We start from the raw sequence: 22343 nt of genomic DNA on the forward strand, positions 1-22343 counted from the left end.
ATTGACGTCCAAAAACATCAATTATAACAATGAAGCAGTACGAATTTTGTACTCTGTCTTATTGAATAGACCTGTCACACAGATAAAGGGAAACGACAGCCGTTAAAGCATGGTTATTATGTGCCGGTGACAAAGTGACGCTTGCCAGAAATAACGTATGAGTGTTTTCAACATATTTTCAAAATTGCAGGGGTGACCTGCTGCACCGTGTGTGTGCGCCACAGACTATGTGGCGGTCTGATCAAAACATCTGACAACAGCAACAGTGCTGGAACAGATTAAAAGTGACAGATGCAAGTAGACGAGGATGCAGCAACTGGAAATGATGCTCTCACAGCCCCCGTGACTAACCCCCATGGCCAAAGGCACCGCCACACGTAGTGCACGTTATTTATAGTGAACGTGCGATGTGCACCGCTGTTCTGCCGAGCTGTTTTTGTCACTTCACACGTGCGCTTCTTCAAATAACAAGGTGGCCATCTCAGTAATTTGATCACTGCAAATGGGATGCAGTGGCACTACGTCTCATAGTCACAAGTTAAATTAAGTAAATGATAATATCACTCTACATCACTCTGATGTTTTGCCACATGCATAAAGGCGCCCATCCCTTCAATCTCTGTTGAATCTCTCTCTTCTCCTTTTTATCTCTTCATCTCTCATTAAGTCTTATCTTGAGGCAAACGGTGGAGAAAGACAAGTGGATCGATAGGCTCCACACCCCACATTTCTCCCTTACTTCACTCTCTTCATCTAGACCTCTTTATTTCCAACTCTCCTTCATCTCTCTCTCTCCGTCTGTCTTTGACGCTTTCTCTGGGCTACCCAGTATTACCATCTGGTGTGATTAATTAACCACTGTATCGAAAACTAAGGCTCAGACAAAAGCAGTTAGTGAGGGTGATTCCCACCGGCTACGTGGGCAATAAAATAAACAAATCAATAGGAAGTAACTCATTAGGCAGGTTGAGACAAACAACTACTGCTGTGCTGACACATGGCCAAGACAGATGGAACAGAGAGAAAAACAGCAGAAGACACAGTTTTTTTTTTCAACCACTTAAGACCTATTGCGCATGACGATGTCACAAGGAAACAGCGAACATTATGTGTCCGCAACACTTCGTAGCAATGTCCATGGCAAATCTTTGATTAAAACCCAATTATTGTACCATGCTGCATTGATGCATGTATAGAGCTAGTAGGCTATACACAGTGGCCGACTTGCCAGTTGCCACTCTCCAAGTTTTCTTCAGAATAGGTGGGACACTGATTTAATTAATGCAGAAATATTTAGTGCATTTAGTTAGCCTGACACTCAGACTGAAAGCCCTCCCCACGGCAGAAGTTTCTGGAATGGGCGTTGATAGCCAGATTGAAACGGTCCCGAGTCACCGCAGTGGGGGCAGCCATGTTTGTTGTTTAACGATGTCGAGAGACGGGGCGGATGGCCAATCAGCTGCTGCGATCAGATTTTCGATCGAGACTGACACCGCCGTAGGCAGAGTCACCAGACCTGAATCGCCAGGACATCTTTTTTTAATGGTAGCGATTCAGGGCTGGAGCCAGGCTAGCATTTAGTAGCAAAAATAACATTTTGACGAAAACGTCCATCTCAAGCCGGCATATATGATGATAACCCCTGCTCACAATGCATTGCAGTGTGATCCGCCGTGAGCTTGTAGATCTACTATTTTTGCTATATTTGAAACTGTTGGAAAATCTGCGCTCCAAAATAGGAACACCAGGTTGAAAGTGGTTAAAACACAGTGAGACGGAGGAAAGAGACAGTTAACATATAGATACACCAGCTATCACAGGACACATCAGACAACCTGAAAAGAACGTAGAGACAGACACGCCGGTTGGTAGACAATTTGTACGAGGAGGACCGGTCAAAATGGGGGACAGCCGGATAAATGGATTGTCAGGCAGACAGAGAGGAGAGTGACGCAGCCGGACAGACAGAGGTGACCAGGCCGGACGGCGCTCGTTACCTCTCTCAGATAGCACGATATCCCTCTCAGGGCGGCACTCATCGCAGAGGGAGAAGACAGCTGGAAGAAGGAAAAAGAAGGGACAGAAATACATAAGCTTACCGTTTACTAGCTTACTGTTGGTGACTATACACTTAGTTCTATACGCCTGCTAATAGCTGTTCATCGCGCTAAGGAACGTTCACACCAACGACTAAAACGAGAACTATTGTTCACCTCTGTTGTCGATACTCTGCCATCCACTTCAGTTAGAACGATTTTTTAAATGATATATTTCTACAGTAGCTGTAGTTAGTTAACACCTTAAGGGCCCGGGCGTATTTAATCCATTAATAAAATGTGCCCATAGTTTATAGCGCCCGGACCACTTTTACCGACGGACCGGATGTTGTTGTGAATGTGTGTGTAGCAGCTAACATTAGCCACGCCACTATAGAGTCGATCGTCAACAACGGGAGGTAAGAATAAATCTATCGCGACTAGCGACTGAACTGCGGAGGGCCGTCTAGCACAGGATCTTTTTTTATAATTAGGCGGGATGATTTAGATCGCGAGTTATTAACGGTTTAAGATTTTCGTTGTCGTCGGCTAAACAGGCAGCGAACATTTTCGATGACATGTCACTGTTGTGCAACACCGAGGATTGTGCAACAAGCGCATCTAGGCTGTGGAGCGACGCGATCCGTTTTCATATCACTAATTTGACGGAGATGAATCAATCTCCGTCTCGGGCATGCATGACCGTGACCTTGAACTTGACGGTGATTTACGCCATGGGACTTTAAACTGTTAAAGGGACGCTAAAAAATATATGTTAATGACGTTTATAAGACCTAGAATACTTTCCTGGGGTCTTTATGTGTGTAATATGTGGTTTTAGATATTTTAGATTTTCGCCCAGTGTCTACACTGCATGGGCTCACTTCCTTCCTGGACTACAATTCCCATAATGCTTTGGTGCACTGCTCTTCCTTGTGGCTAGGGGGAGGGCTGTCTTACTGAGACAACATGTAGTCCAAGCAAGCTTTGAGACACTGACACTTTCATGGACACTTTCATGGGAGCCAAACTCACACCGGAAGTGAAATGAATACATGGCAGTGAATGGAGCCGGTTGGACAGCTCATAACAAACATTATTTATGAACAATTGTCATATAATCGGTTCAGGAATACAAAAGAAGACAAGGGATGTGTAAATGTGTCAAAAATGAAAATCGATTAGCATAATTAGTTTGGCTCCCATGAAATTGTCCATGAAAGTGTCATGGCGCGCAGCCCAGTTACGTGACCACTTCTATTCCTTCTCAAAGCTTCTTTGATGTAGTCATGAGCTGGTCACTGAGCAATGTTTTGACAGCTGTGAACTCGTTCGTTGAACCAGAAGTGATTGTGTGATGACAGATGGATTAAAGTTTCATTAAGCTCTAAACATCGTCCATTAGCTCAATCTGAGCCCTATAAATGCTTTAGATCGCGTGTGTGTATGTGGAGATTTTGGATATTCGATGACCATGGGTGCCACCGGAGGCTACATAGCAACGGATGCTAAAAACAACTAACAAGACGGTAAATAAAATACTATTCATTCTGGATGATATCACATTAAGGAAACACGAGATTTCTCGGGTTAGCAAAGGAGGGTTTAAGGTTTAAACCCGAGAAATCGCGTGTCTGGCAAATATTGGGTTAAGATTTCTAAATTATTCCTAAATCCCCTTGTTTCTACTCTATTTATAATCCCTGTAAAGTTACTACTTGCTTACTCTTTATTATCATTATTAATTTATGATATTTTGTATGACTATTATTTGTTCTTCCTAGCTGCATCTCTTTTTCTGCACCTAACTTCATAACTGTGGCACTGCATGCCAACTGAATTTCCCCTGCAGAATCAATAAAGACCTATCTATCTAAGGGGGGATGAGGAGGACAGAGTGTGAGGAGGGCAAGGGCTTACTTTGTCATACAATACACTTGACGAAAATAACAGATTTATTATAAATTAGATATTTTTGTCAAGCAACACGGTCTTGTGCCAAAGTCTAAATTAGCCCTGGGGGTGTGCAAAGGATGAATAGATGGTAAAATGGAGAACTGAGGGAAAATTCTACTTTGAACAATACAGGCCTGACAGTGTCTGGTCTATTGGATGACAAGGAGCTTTGGCTTTTGATCATCAACAGGCCACTCACCGAGATAGGCCAATCTAATACCAGCAGCCGCTCTATGGCTCTTACTAATAGAAAACAAACCCCCCCTGAGCATGCAGCTACCTCCCTATTTCACTTATCTATCTCCTCCTACTCTCCACCCCGCTCATTTATTTTTAATCCACTTGCTTCTGATCTCTCGACTTTGTCCCTCTCCATTGATGTCCCTCTGCTCTTTGTCTCCACCTTCTCTGCTTGTCTAAATCTACACTTTTCCCTCTCGCAAGGGGGCTGCTACTGGTATTTTAGATGGTATGATAGGAAGCATAAAAATGGACGGACGTCTGGTTTTTAGAGTACAAATAATGTGGAAGTAGATATGAGAACATCTTTGAGTAATGGCTTTAGCTATCTAGACAAGAAATGTGCAGAGTAGTGTGAAGACCTCTCCACCAAGGAGACAGTTTATCCATAAAGGGTTGTGGTGGTTGTGGCACAAACTGCCACATCCCCTTATGGGAAAAGTAGCAATTTCATACTTTTACAAGGACATGGCCCCTCTGAAGGCAATTGAATAACTGGAAATGGGTGACAAGTCGGCAGCTCTGAGCTGAGTCTGAGACTCTGAGGACACCCCACAAGGTCTGGAGACAAATAAAATAGGGAGGGAGGTCAACCAGCAATCGGCAAAAAGATAATGAGTTCTTCCATGCCCAATGACAAACTTTTCATGTAAAAGAAATGTCATAACATTTGGAGATATCCTTCTAACAGTCAGACTCAGAGAGACAAACAGAATGTGGCCCCATCCATTTGATGGCTGCATTGTAGGGATTTTGCACATTACATTCTGTCTTTATTATAAGAGCTGGTTGAGTGTTTGTTGCAGAACTAATCTGTTACGATATAGGCCTACCGTATGTTAGGATTGACATTTATCTGCTTGACCAGTAAATGTACTGATCCACTCTCAACTGCATAAGCATACTGATAAACTTGTTGTGACACTGTCACACTACAGTATGGCCTGCATGCCATGGTCACTGCTTCATCAGGACACTGACGGCTATGCACAATGATACGAGATGCATCCGTTGTTTTCTCATTACTTTCTGCTCTTTTCCATGACTCATATGAGTCATATCACCTGGTCAGTTGTGTAATGTGGCCAGTGGCCACTGTACTATATATATATTCTCTATGTGTTTAATAATGCTGCCTTGGTGTCATCTTGTTCTGCAAGCTTGCTGCTTGCTTATAAAGGATCATCACTCACTGCCCATAATAAAGAATCACTCTTAGGACTCTTACTAAACAATGTCAATGAATTTTCAACTTTTGCTTTCCCTCCACTCTGCTGCGCTCCCGTCTTCATATCCCTTATGCTTAATTTATACCCAGTTCTGCACAGGTGCCGTACCGTGTGCTGAAAATAGCCGATCACCGTCCAAGCTCACAATACGTCACTAACCCTCTACCCTACAACCCTGTCCCTGCGTTATTGTCTTTTCCTCCCTGAGATTATGTTTGGCATTCATGCGCCGCCATCGGACAATGCAGTGCTGAGCGACAGTCAAAGTTGACCAAGATGCAGACAGCGAGTGACAGGGCGACGCGACGAGACCTCTCAAACCCTCAACGTCACGAGCACATGGCATTTCACCTCCAAGAGTGTCATTATTTCAATCTTGCGTACTCCCTCCATGTCTCCTGCCTTCATCCTCTCATTGGGTGAATATGTCAGTCAGATTCTGCCTCGTTTTCCCCCCTGTTACCACCACTTTAGCTCTCACATCCTCTGTGCAAACTCCTTTTAGCTTTTGCCTCTCTGGTTGCAGCTCTTTGCACTCACTTTCTAGCTGTCCTTTAGCCCCGTCAGTGTCTCTGACCTACTCTCTGTCTGTCTGTCCATCTGCTTGTCTGGACCGCTCTCTCCCCCTCTCCCTGTTCCTCTCCCACTCTGTATCCCTCTCTCCCCCTCTCTCGCCCTCTCTCACAGGGGGTGGGTGCTCCAGACAGATGTTTAAGTGTTTGGTCTGGTCAGGCTTCACGCGGCGCAGGGCAACCCGTGACTCCCCAATGAACTCATTATGCGTCAACTTGTCCTCGTCACACACCGACACCCTGGGAGAAAGAGGGAGAAAGAGAGAGAGAGAGACAAGGAAGACAGAAAGAAAAGCAGGGTAAAGTAAGGTGAGGAGACAAGGAAGCAGAGGAATTCAAAGGAAAGAGAGCAGAGGCAGGCTGTACGGGGTACAGCTCGACTGAAATAAGCAAACATACCTCATTAGCCGTAGTCGAGAGATCAAAAAGAAAGTGTGATGTGCGGAAAAGATGGACAATGTGCGTGTGCGTGTGTGATGGCAGATGGGAACATAATCAACCATCATACGTATATGGCCTGCATAGACCTCAACAAAACCTTTGGTTATGTCAACTGTAAGGCCATCTGGCTGATTATGGCCAAATAAATTGGCTGCCCAGAAAAATATATGCAGATACTATGAATAATGCTGCATTTCAGACATTGCATTATAGCCTGGCAGTGGGTGAGGTGAGGCAGTTGAGTGGGAAGGCTAAAGACTTGCCCAACATTTATACTTGTTAAAACGACTATGGACAACATTATGATGTTCATTGCGGAAATTTCGATGCATGGACTTCAAACCATAACGCACACTCGCACAGCTAATAAGGCAACACAGCAAAAGTAGGCAGACTAATAAAGATGCACACGTAGGCATACTGTGACTGACTTTCATGAAATCAAATTAATCGATTTAACCATGCATTTAATACATTATTAATCAGAGCACTTTTGCACAATAGTACAACATATGAACGATTCTCTGTCGAAATCAGCAGGGGGATAGCTATGCTACAATGGGGGAGAATGGAATTAGAGCTAAAAGTCCAATTTACCAGCACGAAAAGCAATCAAGCTAAGAAACCAAACAAACTGAATACTGCTGTCTGTCTGTCTGTCTGTCTGTCTGTCTGTCTGTCTGTCTGTCTGTCTCGCCCCCCTTACAACAAACAGGTTCTATACAATCCAGAACGCTGTCTGTGGTTCAGGGGTTCTGGATTCCATACAATCCCCATCTGTCCCTCTACACACAATAGCATAGACTGTACAAAATATGTACTAAGGGATTCTGACGTCACCCATAATTGGTGTCTACAGACCCGTTTTGAAGGCAGCCAGTTCAGAAAAAAATTGTGACCGCAACCAGTGTGTTATTGGTGGGCACATGCACGCACATGCGCGACAATGCGTGTTGACGGCGCGCTCAACACCTAAAACAAAGCAAGCGGTGGTGCCGTCTACTATAGCTGGCAGGCTCCTTTGTTATGCTTTGCATAACATTACCTGATGTTCTCACTTCTCACTTAGTATCACTTCACATCCTCTCAGTTACACTAGGCTATAAATGGCCATGCAGGTAGCTTGCATGCGCATGCACATGCATGCGCATGCACGTGACGTGCACGTGACATCATTAAAATATAGCCCTACTAGTTAGAAATCCACAGCACACCACTGAGCATAACCCAAACACAAGCCCAGAAAGCATACCCTACTGTGTGAAAGAAGTCTTGAAACTACTGTGTAGCGATTGACGTCAAGCCCCCATTGACTTCAACAGAATGACCTTCATTTTACAGCTGGAGGAGGGGAATCAGCGCCAGCTTGCTGGGCCATTAATGAAAACTACAGTATAGCGTTTTTATTACTTCCACACTGGCTTCATTTTCAAGACCAAACCCTTGGCGCCTGCTACAACAAACAGCGCTGTCCATGGTTTTGGATTCCATACAATCCACAGCTGTCACCGGATTGTCACCAGGTGGCTGTAGCGACAGTAACACAATACCATAATCAAGGCATGTTTAATCTAAACCGAATCATCAACATATCTATCATGGAGCTGCAGTATGCTGAGAACAATGTCCTCGTGGCACGTTCAGAAGGACATGATATTTGTGCATTCTGGATGCCTTTGCGAGGCATAAAAGCAGCTTGGTCTGGCTATCAACATAAATAAGACCAGTAGTACTGTAATAGACCAAAAAGACTTCAAAGGTCAAAAGTATGTATAACGTCAACATAAAACAGAACATAAAACAGAAGTGCCACACAGACTTTAGAACTTCATGGGAAGACTCCAGTCCAGGGTGACCTGGACTGGAGAAGGCACTCAATGACCAGAAGACAGAAGTAGAGAGGAGAGAGCTTCCACCAAAACGTCCCAAACTAAACCCAGAACCACCACAACCCACCCAGCCCACACGGAACGAAAGTATGTGGCTCCAGGATTGGCCTCTTTCCACCAAAGACCCACAAGTACTGTGTGTATGATGTATCATCATACATCATTACATTCTGTGTTCAGCCAATCAAATCATCACATTCTGTGGTACACTCAAACACACCTATGCACACAAAGTTGTGCATAGGAGAAAATGTTTTGGCAATTCATTGAATAATGGAGTGAAACTACATTCAAATTGGAGTGTCAGCCTATAGTGCCTCAGAAGATGCATTGGGACGGGGTTTTAAAGAGCAACATTCAGATCACGCGTAGTTAATCTATGAATTAATCAATAGAATTGATAAGAATGGTGTGCAGGTTGGAACTGAATGAGCTGATGAGTGGGTGTGAATAATGAAATGATAGGAGAAGAGATTGACAGGGAGGAAGAAACGCACGGGAGGAGTACATCAATAAACATGCACGCATGCACGCATGCACGCACGCACGCGCGTACACACGCACGCACACACGCACACACACACACATATATATATAAAAATTATAATGCTGTGATTTAAAGAGTATCACCAGCACAGTCTTGCTAGTATGTCACCTGCATACGTCTGTGGGGCGCAGAAGGCCTAGTGGTTAACGCGCAAACCGCGCATATATATAGGCTCTAATGCAGCCTGACAATGAGTCATGGGTTTGATTCCCTAGCCTGACGATCTTTGCTGCGTGTCACTCCCTGTCTCTCTCTTCACTGTACTATCCAAATAAAAGAAAAGCCAAAAATAAAATATAACGCGTTGCTGTCGGGAGGAAACCTCCTAACTAGATTTTGTTGGCATAAATCAGTGCTATTGAACCCTTTACCCTTTACGTCTGTGTGTTGTTTCGAAAATATTGAACCAATGGATAGTAAAAAACGCTTTGGACAAAACCTCTTAACTCCATTGGACCCTCAAACTGTCTGCTAAAGCAACTAACTCCACCACCTCCCCCCTCTCATGCAAGTAATTAACAATATATAAAGTCACAACACCAACTTTGATGAGGCAGTATTGCTTTGTTTTCAAAATATAAGGTTTTCTTCATTTCCTGAAAAATGTATATTTTTCATTTCCTGAAAAATGAACATTTTGGAGCTAGGTGGTTTCTTCCCGACAGCAGAGATATATAACATTTAAAATCATCTGTAAGAAATGTGAAATAATTGGGTTATTTTGGCTAATGCAGAGAGTCCTGAGCATATTGGCTGCCGTGGGGATTTAGAATGTGAGAGTGCATCAGGAGCAAAGGCTCATATTACTCAATCCATATTTATAGGCCCGTCCAACATCTGTAACCCACCATCATCACCTGGCTCGAAATGCATCAGCACCGAGCAGCGTGGGAGAGAGAACAAAGAGCGACAGAGGGATAAAAAAGATTTTAGAGGCAGAATCAGTCAATCGTGTGCGCACTCACGCATGCATGTGTGTGTGTGTGTGTGTGTGGGGGGGGGGGGGGGTGGCATGCACGCACGTGCGGAAGATTGTCGTGCTGCAATTTAAATTCAATCGAGCGATCGTGTGCCTCTCCATGCTTTATGTAAATGTGGATGTGCGACTTCTGCGGGAGAGAGAGGATGCAGTGATGAGGTGATGGTACAAGCCAGGAGGAATTGACACGGAATGTGTCCACTTTAGTTAGTGGAAGCTTTTAACTAAATCCATAAGGGTGTGTATTAAATGGTCTGATTCCTTCTCTGTCTTCAGCTGCTCGTGGAATGCAGAAGTATGCAAGGTGCAGGGGAGGGGGGGGGGGGGGGGGAGGCTGCCTGGGGAAAACACTCAATAGCTTCTAAAGGTTCCCAGAGGTAATTTACAGTCCACTGCCTTATTAGCTGAAGAAACCATTTTTTTTGCCCTTTCGCTGAGATCGAACAGCGAGGAATCGAATGGCCGGTGTTGGGGAGGAGGCAGACAGACGCAAACACAGAGCGGGGAGTATGGAAACCAGGGTCAGAGGGGGGACAAGAGAGGGAAGTGGTTCGATAGGTCTTGAAAACACAGGCGAAGGGGGTTGTGGGAGGGTCACAGCGGGTCTGTAATCACAGCGCCTGGGGAGGGGGGTGGGCCGTCTCGGTGGGGTAAGAGTTAAGTAGATCGAAAATAGATGGATCAAAAAATAATGTGGGCTGGAGGAGTGGTGGGGGTGGTTGGGGGACGGATTGGCTAAGGCAGTAGTTCCTAAAGTGGGGTCCGGGACCCCCAGGGGTCCTTGAGGGAGTTCCAGGGGGTCCCCAGCTAATTATAGTTTGAAACCAAATGGACCCTTAAGGGTCTGGCTCCGAGTGTACACCTTGTAGCCAAATATGTCAAAGAACTGTTAGCTTGGCCCAGGCGGTGGCGTAACCGCCTGGGCACCCGACTGGTAATCCAGTCGCAGTGTGCCGCGGGTTCGACTCCCGAGGCCGACACGGCCTTTACTGCATGTCTTCCCCCATCTCTCTCCCGTTTCCTGTCAGCCTACTGTCTGTCCCTTCAAAAACCAATAAAAGGTGTAAGCCGCAAAAAAAATATCTTAAAAAAAAAAAAAAAGAACTGTTAGCTTTTCAGCAAGTGGAAAAAAGAACCTGTTCTAGCAATGGATCCAATGTCCTCATAGTCATAGTCAAAATGTAATTGAATATTCCAATTCAATTACATTTTTATTATTTCAGACCCAGGAAGATCCATATCACAATTAAACACATTGAAATAACAGAAAGGAAAATAAGAAATGCAATGCAAATAGCCCACATACTAGACATACTAACATGTGCGCCAATGAGAACCTGGCAGATCCGTTATGACATCGATGTTGTCATTTACCAACTGGTTCAATATTGATAAGAAATAAAAATCACACCCGTGTGAAGTGAGAGAGGGGTGATCTTATCATCGTACATCATCATACATCATCTCATTTCGGCCAAACAGAATTTGCGTCTTAACCTTCGTCTTCAATGTTTGTGTTACGCAATGTTTGTGTTTACACAAACACTCAAAATTGTCCATTCATTGTCAATAGGATTTAATGTTTCTGTAGGACAAAGTTTGTGCACATGTTATAGGAGCTAGGGAGGGTTCGTGGAGCGATCCTCGCAGGGATGTCAAAGACTGGACTAGGCAGCTGAGCTATACCATTACCTGAGTTATATGAATTAGAAAGACTATTAACTATGGGCCACTCGCCATCTACATGACTAGCGGCATGGGAGGCACACATTATGGGAAAGTATATGTAATAGACTGGGAAATATCGGGGGGACAGGAAAAGGACATTATAGCGGCAGGACCCCCCCAGTTAGTTCTAAAGTCTGAGGTGGGTATTAAGGTCTGCATCGGATCATGCCGCGGTTCATATCACAAGTTAAAAGCTATAAACTTAATAAAGTTGTCCTGCAGCACTTTGGTTCCCCTTCCATTTAAATGAATGCCATCCTCCTTGTACAGGTAGGAATTTTGCCAGAAATAGTCAAAATTAGAGTAGATTGAATCCCACGGCAGTGCAAAAATCCTTTAGCCACAGGTGGAAACTATAGTGTCTACTAAAATGTTCCGATTTGTTATAGAGAGTAGGAAAGGGGCCTGATACAATGCAGCGTTTCCCTAGACTTTCTATTGTAGTGCAAAGAGATTCCATTTCAATCTGCATCTGGATGGATTGTTTACGCATTGGTGCACATGTGCGATATTACAATGTTGATGGTAAGATGCCGCTCAACAAGCATTGGTGCAAGCTCAATTAAATCGGCTATCTTTCCCCCAGAAAGGCAGGAGGTAATAGTACCCGGGAGAATTAAATGACAAACTAGACTGTCCCCCAATATTAAAGTACTGGGGTTTCTGTTGTGTTTAGTATTATTAAAGCATGCCAGCCTGCTAGAGGACAGGCTGGGATGCTAGCCCGGCTGTCATACACCAAAGGCTGGACATAGGAACGGCTATCGCCCCTCAAAAAACACAGACAGACTAATATAATCGCTTTCACGGTCACTTAATTATTTTTTTTTACAAAAATTGCAGATTTCTTCTACTTTTGTGTTACACTGTAGTAGGACAGAGTAGGGCATTCTTTTACAAAAACAAAAAGGTTGACATATGGATATACAAGGTTTCTGCCCGAAAGTGACGAATGCTTCATGATTCTCCTATTACTGTGACAGCTGACATTTTGTGCTCCTGGGGGGAGAGGAATCTCACCTCCCAGACAGCAGAGGGTGGGATGCTGAATTTAATTTGTGTGCAGAGTGAGTGTCACACTCATAAGGTGTCCAATCAGTGAAATACGGCCCATTCGTCAGGGAAAGATACATTAGCATAACGACACAGCGCTATTGTTTATGCCTGAGACAGATTCCATAAGCTTGCGGATGATTCAATATTCTGCTGATATGGTATGCAAGTCATGAATGGATATTGAGGGTCTTCCGCCGCAGGGCCATTTGATAAGACCACTTAAGGAGGGGCAGCAGAATAATAGATATTAAACAAGCAAGCTGCAGAACTTGTCTCAGATGAAAAATAACGCAATACTGTATTATGGCTGTATTCCATCTCAAGTCCAATTTACCCAGAATCCAGCGTTGGATTCTGGGTAGTAGAAAAAAAGAAAAACGTATTCTGAACCAGTCCAGGGGTCACAATTTGGTATTGCATCTCTTAATAGTGCAAACGAACACTCCCTGTGGCAACTGATAAACCGCACCATTGAATTAACAAAGTGTGGCCGGCTGATGGCCATCTGACCTTCTCCCCCCAAGAGATCAATGGGATATCATATTCATGCACTACCTCGCAGCGGCCCAAAGTTTTAGTCACAGGCCAGGGCACCTCTGCCCCAATGCTGACTCCAACCTCAATCTGTCACTATACAGCAGGGACAGAGAGAATCAGAAGCGGAGAGTGAGAGAGACAGAGAGTGACTGAGAGAAACAGGGAAAGGGAGAGAGAAAGTGATATTAGGGGTGGAGACATAAAGAGAGACTGAGTGAGAGAGAGAGAGATTGAGGTTGAATGACAAAGAATAAGACTGATGCCTGAGTGAAAGAGAGTCTGAGAGAGAAAAAAGAAAATGAACAGCTGAGACAGAAAGAGAGCATAGATGAGGAAAAGGAGACAGATGAGTTAGAAAAAATAAATGAGAGAGAGAGAGAGAGAGAGAGAGAGAGAGACAGAGAGAGACACAGACACACAGACAGACAGACAGACAGACAGACAGACAGACAGACAGACAGACAGACAGACAGACAGACAGACAGACAGACAGACAGACAGACAGAGACAGACAGACAGACAGACAGACAGACAGACAGACAGACAGACAGACAGACAGACAGACAGACAGACAGACAGACAGACAGACAGACAGACAGACAGACAGAGATGGGTAGGAAGTTAGGAACTGTGAAAATTGAGGATTAAGAGAGAAAGAGAGAAAAAAATGATCAATAAAGAGAGAATGACAGCAATGAAGTGGAGGAAAGCGGTGGACAAGAATGACAGATGAAGAGATAGAGGGGAGAGATAGATGGGGCCTAACAGGATAAACGCTGATAAACAGAGAGAGAGAGAGAGAGAGAGAGAGAGAGAGAGAGAGAGAGAGAGAGAGAGAGAGAGAGAGAGAGAGAGAGAGAGAGAGATAGACCCAGTAATCAAGATACAATGTAAACAATCCTCTCTAAGCAAAGGCTACACCGTGAGGTTTGATTCAACTCTGAGCGTTAAGAAATGGACCCGAGGGGTTCCAACACTTAGGATGTGGCAGCGTAGCTCTGAGATAAAAGCAAGGCGGGAGAAAATAGATTGATGAAGGGGACAGAAATAGCGAGACAGCGTCTGGCGTAAAGGGTTACCGGAGCGTCTTGCGGTACATGTCCTCCTCTGAGATGCCGAAGTAGGTGAGCGTCTCGTTCCACACAGGGTTCAGTGTGTTGCGAACAATCTTGGTCTTCAGTTTGTTGGCCTGCGTGTCGTCAGAGGAGCGCAGATTAAGAATCACAAGTCAACACAAAGCCTCTTAGAGAGGGAAAGTGACAGCACTGAAAGCAACCTTGATACAAAACAATGTAAGACCTTAATCAGCTCAGCAACAGCTCAGAGTGAGCATAATGGGGGACTTACATCATTGTCTTTTTGATCATGATAACAATCGAATACTAAAAAGCATTTAGTGTGAGTCTCTTTATTGCCCTCTAATTGTACATACATATTCTAGTCTTTACTTTTGATTGATTCGTTTCATATTTGCTAAACCCCTCAATTGAATTGAGTTAGGCAATCATGCCTTGCCTAATAACAGGAAAATGGACTAACAAAAAGCATGTTCTAAAAATACAAAGCAAACCTTGCATGCTCCTGGGAGCAGGTGTAACTTAACGTATGGATCGGCCAGGCCATTGAAATCCATTGGTTTCAGCCCCTTAGAGAAGGAGAGAGAGAGAGAAGTAGTCAGAGACTGAGAGCGAGAGAGAGATGGGGAAGTATAATAAAAGGGCAAACTGCCTACAGCAATAAAGAATTAAATGGCTACGCATGTGGGCAAGTGAGTGGTTCATTGTTTAGAACAAACAGCAGAGCGGAGGCACCACGGTAGTAGAATGCCTGGGGAGCCTTCATTTGACAGGTAACTGTAACCACTACTGAGTCACATAGTGCCAGATGCCTGGCTGACTGTTTCAAAACAAACATGCTTCCAAGACACAGTGAATGGAATTAAAGATGAATCTGGAAAACATCAGTACAGGACAGACATGCTGTAGACAGGCGGGAATATATTTGACTAGAAAGGACACAAATAATACATTCAGGATAAAAACGAATGATAAAGAAATCCATTCCATAAGAAGTGAAATTGGTGGTTTGAAAAGGCCATGGTGGGGAAACGGATTGATCTACAAATCTCTACTAAGTGAGGTGGGTATTTTGCAGGTTTTCTTTCTTTTCTAAATGACAGTACATACCTTGGCTCTCAGTATTGTGCAGTGTAAGGAGCTGGTCGCCCTCTCGTATAGCAGGTCAAATGCCAACGTTCCCAGTGCCGCTGTTATGTCATCAAAACAAAAGAGAAAGTCTGAAGAGCTGGGAAATCGTGTGATTTTTAGCAAGACCCACAACCCTCCAGTCTACGTACACATCTAGCCACCCTCACACATGCCCACAAGGTTTGATTCACTGGAGGTGATGGGGGGGAAACCCACACCTATGCTAATTTTGATTTTAATCTGTTCATACATTTTTCATCATGGGCACCTAGGCTGCCAAAACAGCCGGACGGCGTGCCGCGGGTTCGACTCCTGAGCCCGATGGCCCTTGCCGCGTGTCACTCCCCATTTCTCTCCCCCTTTCCTGTCTGACTACTGTTCACTATCAAAGGCATAACAAGCCCCAAAAACAAATACAAATGAAAAGGAATCCCGTAAACTGATTTCACACCTACATTGACTTTTTGAAAAGATCTTCAAATCTAAAAAAAGAAATGAAAATTTAAATAAACTAAAGTCAATGCAGAAGTCAAATCTGTGTGGGCCTGCCTGACTCCTTTTCATATTCATGGTTGTGCGTTTGGGGCTTTGGATTCCCCGCACCATGGAAGAAAGTCAAGCAATTAGGTGTGCACGTTGTCCTCAACTTATCAGGGATATGTTTTATTCCTGCTTCTTATCAGACTAATTTAAATACACTCATTTCCTTTTCGGAAATGTAGACTGTCTGACATGTCTCATATCGTCGCTGTTGGGTGGAAATGTCCAATTGCTTTTCAGGATTCAAATTCAAAAACAGCCAAATTAGCAGATCTACAGTTTCGAGCCGTGTTTTGAGCTCGTACTTGCTACTTTTGATACTTTTGTGTGGCGCTGTATGATCAAGTAGGAGCCATTCATTTACGAAAAAACACACCTGTGTGAACTGAGTGGTGCAAGGTCTTATATAGCCTGATCAGCTGTGGTCTGACGTAATGTCAGTGACCATGGTAACCATGCTCACCTGTGCACGGACACGTACACAGGTGCACGGACACGTACACAGGTACACAAACATACAGACAAAGCTGGTTGTTGGAGAGGTTTGCACCACTCAAAAAACACAAACAGTTAGAATATGGAGATAAGAGGTTTCTGCCCGACAGCAACGATATGCTTAACTATCCGTTTTCTTTTTACAATGCGAACCCACACAACACACTACAGGCCTACCGTCAAAACCCATCACTTCAGCCCAGACATGTGGTGCTGACTTCATTGCCTGCAAGCAGGGATGTGGACTGTCACTGATTGTCTTCATGACTCATGGTCATGGCTGTTAACAATATGCTATTGCCTATTCAGCTCGTTGGCTATTGTCTGTATCTGTATCTATCACTATGGACTGGGTGGATACGGGGTTAATGCACAATGTTCAGAATCGACGGGTGATTCATTGAAGAGCATAGGGGTTGACTGCATTAAAACCGGTTGTAACTCAAGCTATCATATAAGACCAGTTACTGAAAAAGAATATATAAAAAAATCTGAAATGTCTATATTTAAATGTACAGTAGGCAATGAAAATGGGTTACTCGAAATTTGAAATTTGGTCTGTGATCTACAAATGGGTCCCGACCCACTGTTTGGGAATCAGTGCCCTAAGTAGGCATAAAGCACCGGCAGCCTTCTCAACAACACCAAGGATGATCTCGGGTCTGGGGGAGTCTGTGACATTTCCCCATTGACTCACTGCTGTCATCGCTGTCACAGCTGTCTATCTCGATGGAGGTGTCCATGCTGCTCATGGCCGAGAATGTGCCCCCTCCTCCCCTCGCTGTGCCCGGGGATAACAACCCGCTCCCTCCTCCTCCTCCTCCCGTAGCTCCTCCCACTAGGCCAGGCGCGAGCGAGGTGGGAGGCCCCGCTGGATTGGGCGAGGCCGGCTCGGAGACGGAGGAGGTGGGCGAGAGGCGGGGGAAGTAGGCAGAGATCTGGCGGATGGGACGGATGGGGCCGGGGCACACATCGATGGCCATGTGCTCCTGGATGGAGACGGCCAGGCGCTTTCCCTTTCGCACAGTCATAGGGCTGTAGAGAGAGAGAGAGAGAGAAGAGACACAGAGAGACACGTACAGTAGTATTCATTCAGGAAGGGTGATGTAGGGCTGTCACAACTACAAATTTAAGTTGACTTTTAATTGTCAACACAAATAATTGCGATTAACAATATAATTGTGTTTTTTGCATTAAACATTGGAATGTTACAATTTGTATTGCTGTTTGCCTTTTAGGCTTCGTAATCACAAATTGCACAGGGCAGAAAACGGACAAATAACTTAAATCTACAAATAAATCACTGATACATTTAACCCATTTAGACCTGAGAACGTGACAGTTTTCAGTGGTTCTGATTCTGAAACTATTTCATGTCAAGGACCCCCAGAATTTCATATAATTGGCCGCGAACCCCAATCTCAAAGTATGTAGTTCCAGGGACCCACCAGAAGCAAAGATCTGAGTTAAAACATTTCACTCTGAAAGAATATAATATATTCAAAGATTTGCGACACATTTTCACAATTTTTCAAAAATAGCAGATCTACAAGCTCGTAGTGCGGCACTCGGTACTATGAGCTTGTAGATCTGCTATTTTTCAATAGCTAAAGTATAACATAGCAGTCCAGGACACATGGGGTCACGATCACGAACCAAAGAAGTAGGCTAGTGAAAATATCCGATCTACAAGCTCACAAGCGGTGTGAAGCTATACAGTCTACAAGCTATACAGCTTGTAGATCTGTGTTTTCACTGTTTGGTCCTGCGCAAACGCAAACGTCTAATAATCCCTTTTGGGTCTTGAGCTAAAACGTTTGGGAGTCACTGGCCTACATCATTAGACATCATTAGCCTATGCTAGAAGCAATTAACACCAAAAGGGGTTCCTGCTCAGAATGTGTTAATCATTTTTAATACTTTTTTCATTCCAAAAAATTTACAAAATAGCGGAAATATCTTTGTTGTAAGCTTGTAGATTAAAAAAAATATTTTTTTAAACATGGAAACTATTGATGATTATGCAAAAATAATTGATATTATCTCAAATAATTGCGATTAGGCGATTATGTAATAATTGTGACCATAGTCACAATTAGGTACAGAGGAGCGTTCCCATCCTTTTCTGGATCAGGGCCCACTTGAAAATCTCAAATGCATTCGAGGCCCACCCATCTGACCACTTAACAACCAATCAAATGATTGTGTGCTGCTAACGTGGTATACTCTCAAGTTCCCATTTATCGGTAGCCTGGTAAACCATCCCGGTGGCGTAAAATCGTAAATTCACATTATCATACATCGATCGACCGATCTGGCCCCAAGTACTGTGTGTGTGGGTGTTTTGCAGCAACCAAAAAGTGGAAGAGCCAATCAGCGTCTGCACTCAGGGCCCTGTGATTGACAGACTGAAGAGCCAATCAGCGTCTGCGCTCAGGGCCCTGTGGTTGACAGACTGGCTCCTCAACTGTTTGGTTTCGCTAAAATGCCCACACAGCACTTGGGGCCAGACCGCTCTGCAGAAAACACATTATATAAATCATGGTTTACTGCTAATCTTTTGGCATCACAATGAAAACTACATTTCAGGGTTTAAAACTAAAAATACCAAGACATTTATTTTAATATATATTATCAATTAGTTTTAGGGCACGTTCGGAAATAGCGCACCGAGCGCACTGTGGAATGCAAACTAATAGGCGAGTGCGCTCCGGTGCGGTATTTCCGAACGCGCCCCAAGTGTTCTGTCAATGATCTGGGGGCTCATTTGCAGTATTCTCATGGCCCACAGGTTGGGAATCCCTGGTATAGAGAGAAAATAAACACAGAGGCAGAAGTAGTATTCATTCAGAGTGAGGACTCGCAGAAGTTAATTGTAAGTTGGCTGGCTGTGTATTACATTATTATCCCCACTACAAAGACATACTTTTATGTGCAGCTTGAAGCAAGCACATGGGCAATGTAAATTAGCAGTGTCTTGACTTTCTTTACACATAGAATTAACACCTGATGAGACCAGATTCTACAAATGGCTTCTAAATCCTGACAGTTTTCTGAAAAACCAGTCGTGCTCAAACATTTTCCATGTCAAGGTCCTACAAGGACCCTCACAATTATATTATATTCCGTCACCGACCCCCACCTGAAAATGTTTTGTACCAGGGACCCCCCAGCATTCGAAGCATATATTCGAATATATATTCAAAGATTTGCGCAACATTTTCACAATTTAAAAACAATAGCAGATCTACAAGCTCATAGCACGGCATTCTGTGCCAGGAGCTTGTTTTTTCAACAGCTAAGGTTTAAAATAATGGTTAAAGTGGTTAAAACCTCAGGTGACACAGATGCGTTCCAGGTCTTAAGCAAAGCAAAATGAGTGGGAACAAGGAGCATGAGAAAGGGCAATAATCATCGATCTGTATTTGGGCTGCACGATTATGGCTAAAATAATAATCATGATCATTAATAACATTGGTGATGATGATGTTTGGTTTGTATATATTCTTAATGCCTTTGTTACTCTTTGTGCTTAATTAAATGAAATGCAATCTAATGGCCTCTGTTAGCAAGATGGATGGAGAGATGGGTTGTACAATGTTCTGTTTATTAACCCTTGTGTACTGCTGAGGAGTTGAGGACCAGGTGCAGCAGCTGACCAAATAAAGTGTTTCAATTCATTTTAATGATGAATTTGAGAGTATGCTTTAATCGTATACCTGTACTCTCACTGCAATCTATTTAACATAATTAATAAAAGACAAAACACAAATTCCTCAGAGAATGAAAAAAAGGACGGTCTGTAGAGAATTGTGCAACTCAATTGAATACATTAACTTATTTAACTACATTTAATATTCAGAGATAATTACTTGCTCTGGAGTCTGGACAATTGGGGTCTCCCCCTGTATTCTAATTATCTATAATGAAATTGCTGCATCGCCAATGCTTAGTGAGACATTATCGTAACATGCTTGACAATCCAGTACTGATGGATGGCTAATTATGGAGGACATTTCTTTAACTATGGTTCAGATAGAATGAAGTGTCGTGCTGATGATAGTGGCTGCTTAGACAGGAAGATGTCTCAGCACTTTCTACTAAAACAAGATTTAAAAAGGAAATGGAAATGGGGTAGGGATGGATGGATTCGATTAGAAGCCTCTCACAGTCTCAGTTGTGTTGTCTGGAGACAGTGGGCCTTGAGGGGCTGTGCAGTCCTCAATACCAGACAAACAAGCCCTACATTGATGGAATGAATTTGTTTAAAAGAGGTAAAGGTAAAGGATCACTTTATTTTGTTGAAGACTGTGTGCAGGCTCTACCTCTTGTTTGGCCTAGCATCTACTGTCGATGTGCGTACAATTAGGTATGCTTTGTATTTATTTAATTTAACCATTAAGATCTGAGGCAGATTCTACAAAATGTTTCCAAAATGTTGAAAAATAGCAGATACGCTCACAGCACGACGCAAAGTGACGCGCTGTGAGCTTGTATATCTGCTATTTTTGAATAGCCAACAAAAACCAGGAAGTTCCTTGAGATTAAAATGTTTTTCGAAGGCTACACATTGCTACAAGTTACAAATACCCGTATATATAAAATAAATCACACCCGTGTGAAGTGAAGGGCGATCTTATCATCGTACATCATCATACATCATCTCACACCGGCCAATCAGAATTTGTGTCATCACCTTCGTCTTCAATGTTTGTGTTACGCAATGTTTGTGTTTACAGGAACACTCAAAATTGTCCATTGACTGTCAATGGGATTTAACCTACAGGTTTAATGTGTCTTAAATGTCAGGTTTAAATGTTTGTTTTGTAAACGCCATTGACAATTAAGGGAAAATGTACGTCATAATGTGCCTCATTACGTCACATTGTCTCTTTATTGTTAATGGCGTTTAATGTTTGTGTTGGCACCCTTTGTTTTACATCACTATTACATCACCTAATCAACATGAGTTAGGCTTTAATATATTAGCGCCCCTCACTTCACATGGGTGTGATTACCGGTATTGTTATATAGCGCATACACCAAAAGCTGGACATAGGAGGGGGTATCGCCCCTCAAAATCAGATATATAATACAAAATCCAACTTGGAATAGCAGACACAGTTACACCATTTTTTACCAGGGCTTTAAACTGCCAAGGGAGAGAAAATCATTCATCTGTAGTGTGGTTCTGGAGGTTACTCCATGACCAGGGTGCAAAATAACAGAAAGCTGCTGAAAGCTCCAGCTGGAAAGCCATGACCTCTCCAATATTGATTTGTTAGAAGAAAAAACAAATAGGGGCTTCCACCAGAAAACATTATATCTCTATACTTTATGGTGGAAAATCTGTCACACTGACAACCTAACATCAGTATAAAAAATAATCCCTGTATTGAATCGTTGATGCAGAGCCTCAACTGCAGTCTTCCATCCCTGTTATTGATTGAGTTTTGAGGGGTGCTAGCCCCTCCTATATACAGCTTTTTGTCCTAACTCGTGTCACATTTGCAGTTGACATTGAAAGAAGAATTTACGTCATATGGGTCTGAGAAAATCGGCCAATCGGCTATAGCAGACAGATTTTTCCACGAGATTGAAGAAAATATGTAATGTACAATGATAAGAGCGCCCCTCACTTCACAGTTCACATGAGTGTGATTTCAGATGAATACAAAGCGAAAAATGAAAACAACTAGGAAATTCAGGCATTCTGGTAACTGAAGGACTTAATGAAACGGTGTGTGATTATTTATTTATTTTAATATAATTATTTTTTGCCTCTACAACAAATGTCTTTGCGGAGGGTCTTTGTATCCATGTCATTTTCGATTTTAACCACTTTAAAAATAGCAGATATACCTATTTTTGAGGGGCGCTAGCCCCTCCTA

The 22343-nt window shown here is 43.3% G+C and overlaps 1 protein-coding gene across 5 annotated transcripts in view; it reads right to left on the reverse strand.

Annotated features, from left to right (window-relative positions):
• Positions 1-22343, reverse strand: part of LOC306914678 (double C2-like domain-containing protein alpha) — a 72058-nt gene that overhangs the window by 18732 nt on the left and 30983 nt on the right. For all 5 annotated transcript variants that reach the window (XM_079491831.1, XM_079491829.1, XM_079491830.1 and 2 more), the window contains 6 exons: positions 17150-17487; positions 15397-15476; positions 14781-14855; positions 14290-14399; positions 6147-6273; positions 1998-2057 (listed from right to left, as the gene is read on the reverse strand). In XM_079491831.1, the coding sequence (XP_079347957.1) occupies positions 1998-2057; positions 6147-6273; positions 14290-14399; positions 14781-14855; positions 15397-15476; positions 17150-17483 (786 nt within the window). In that variant the 5' untranslated portion in view covers positions 17484-17487. The remainder of the gene's footprint in view (positions 1-1997; positions 2058-6146; positions 6274-14289; positions 14400-14780; positions 14856-15396; positions 15477-17149; positions 17488-22343) is intronic.

This window comes from Electrona antarctica (genome assembly GCF_951216825.1).
Source record: "Electrona antarctica genome assembly, chromosome: 22".
Taxonomy (NCBI): domain Eukaryota; kingdom Metazoa; phylum Chordata; class Actinopteri; order Myctophiformes; family Myctophidae; genus Electrona; species Electrona antarctica.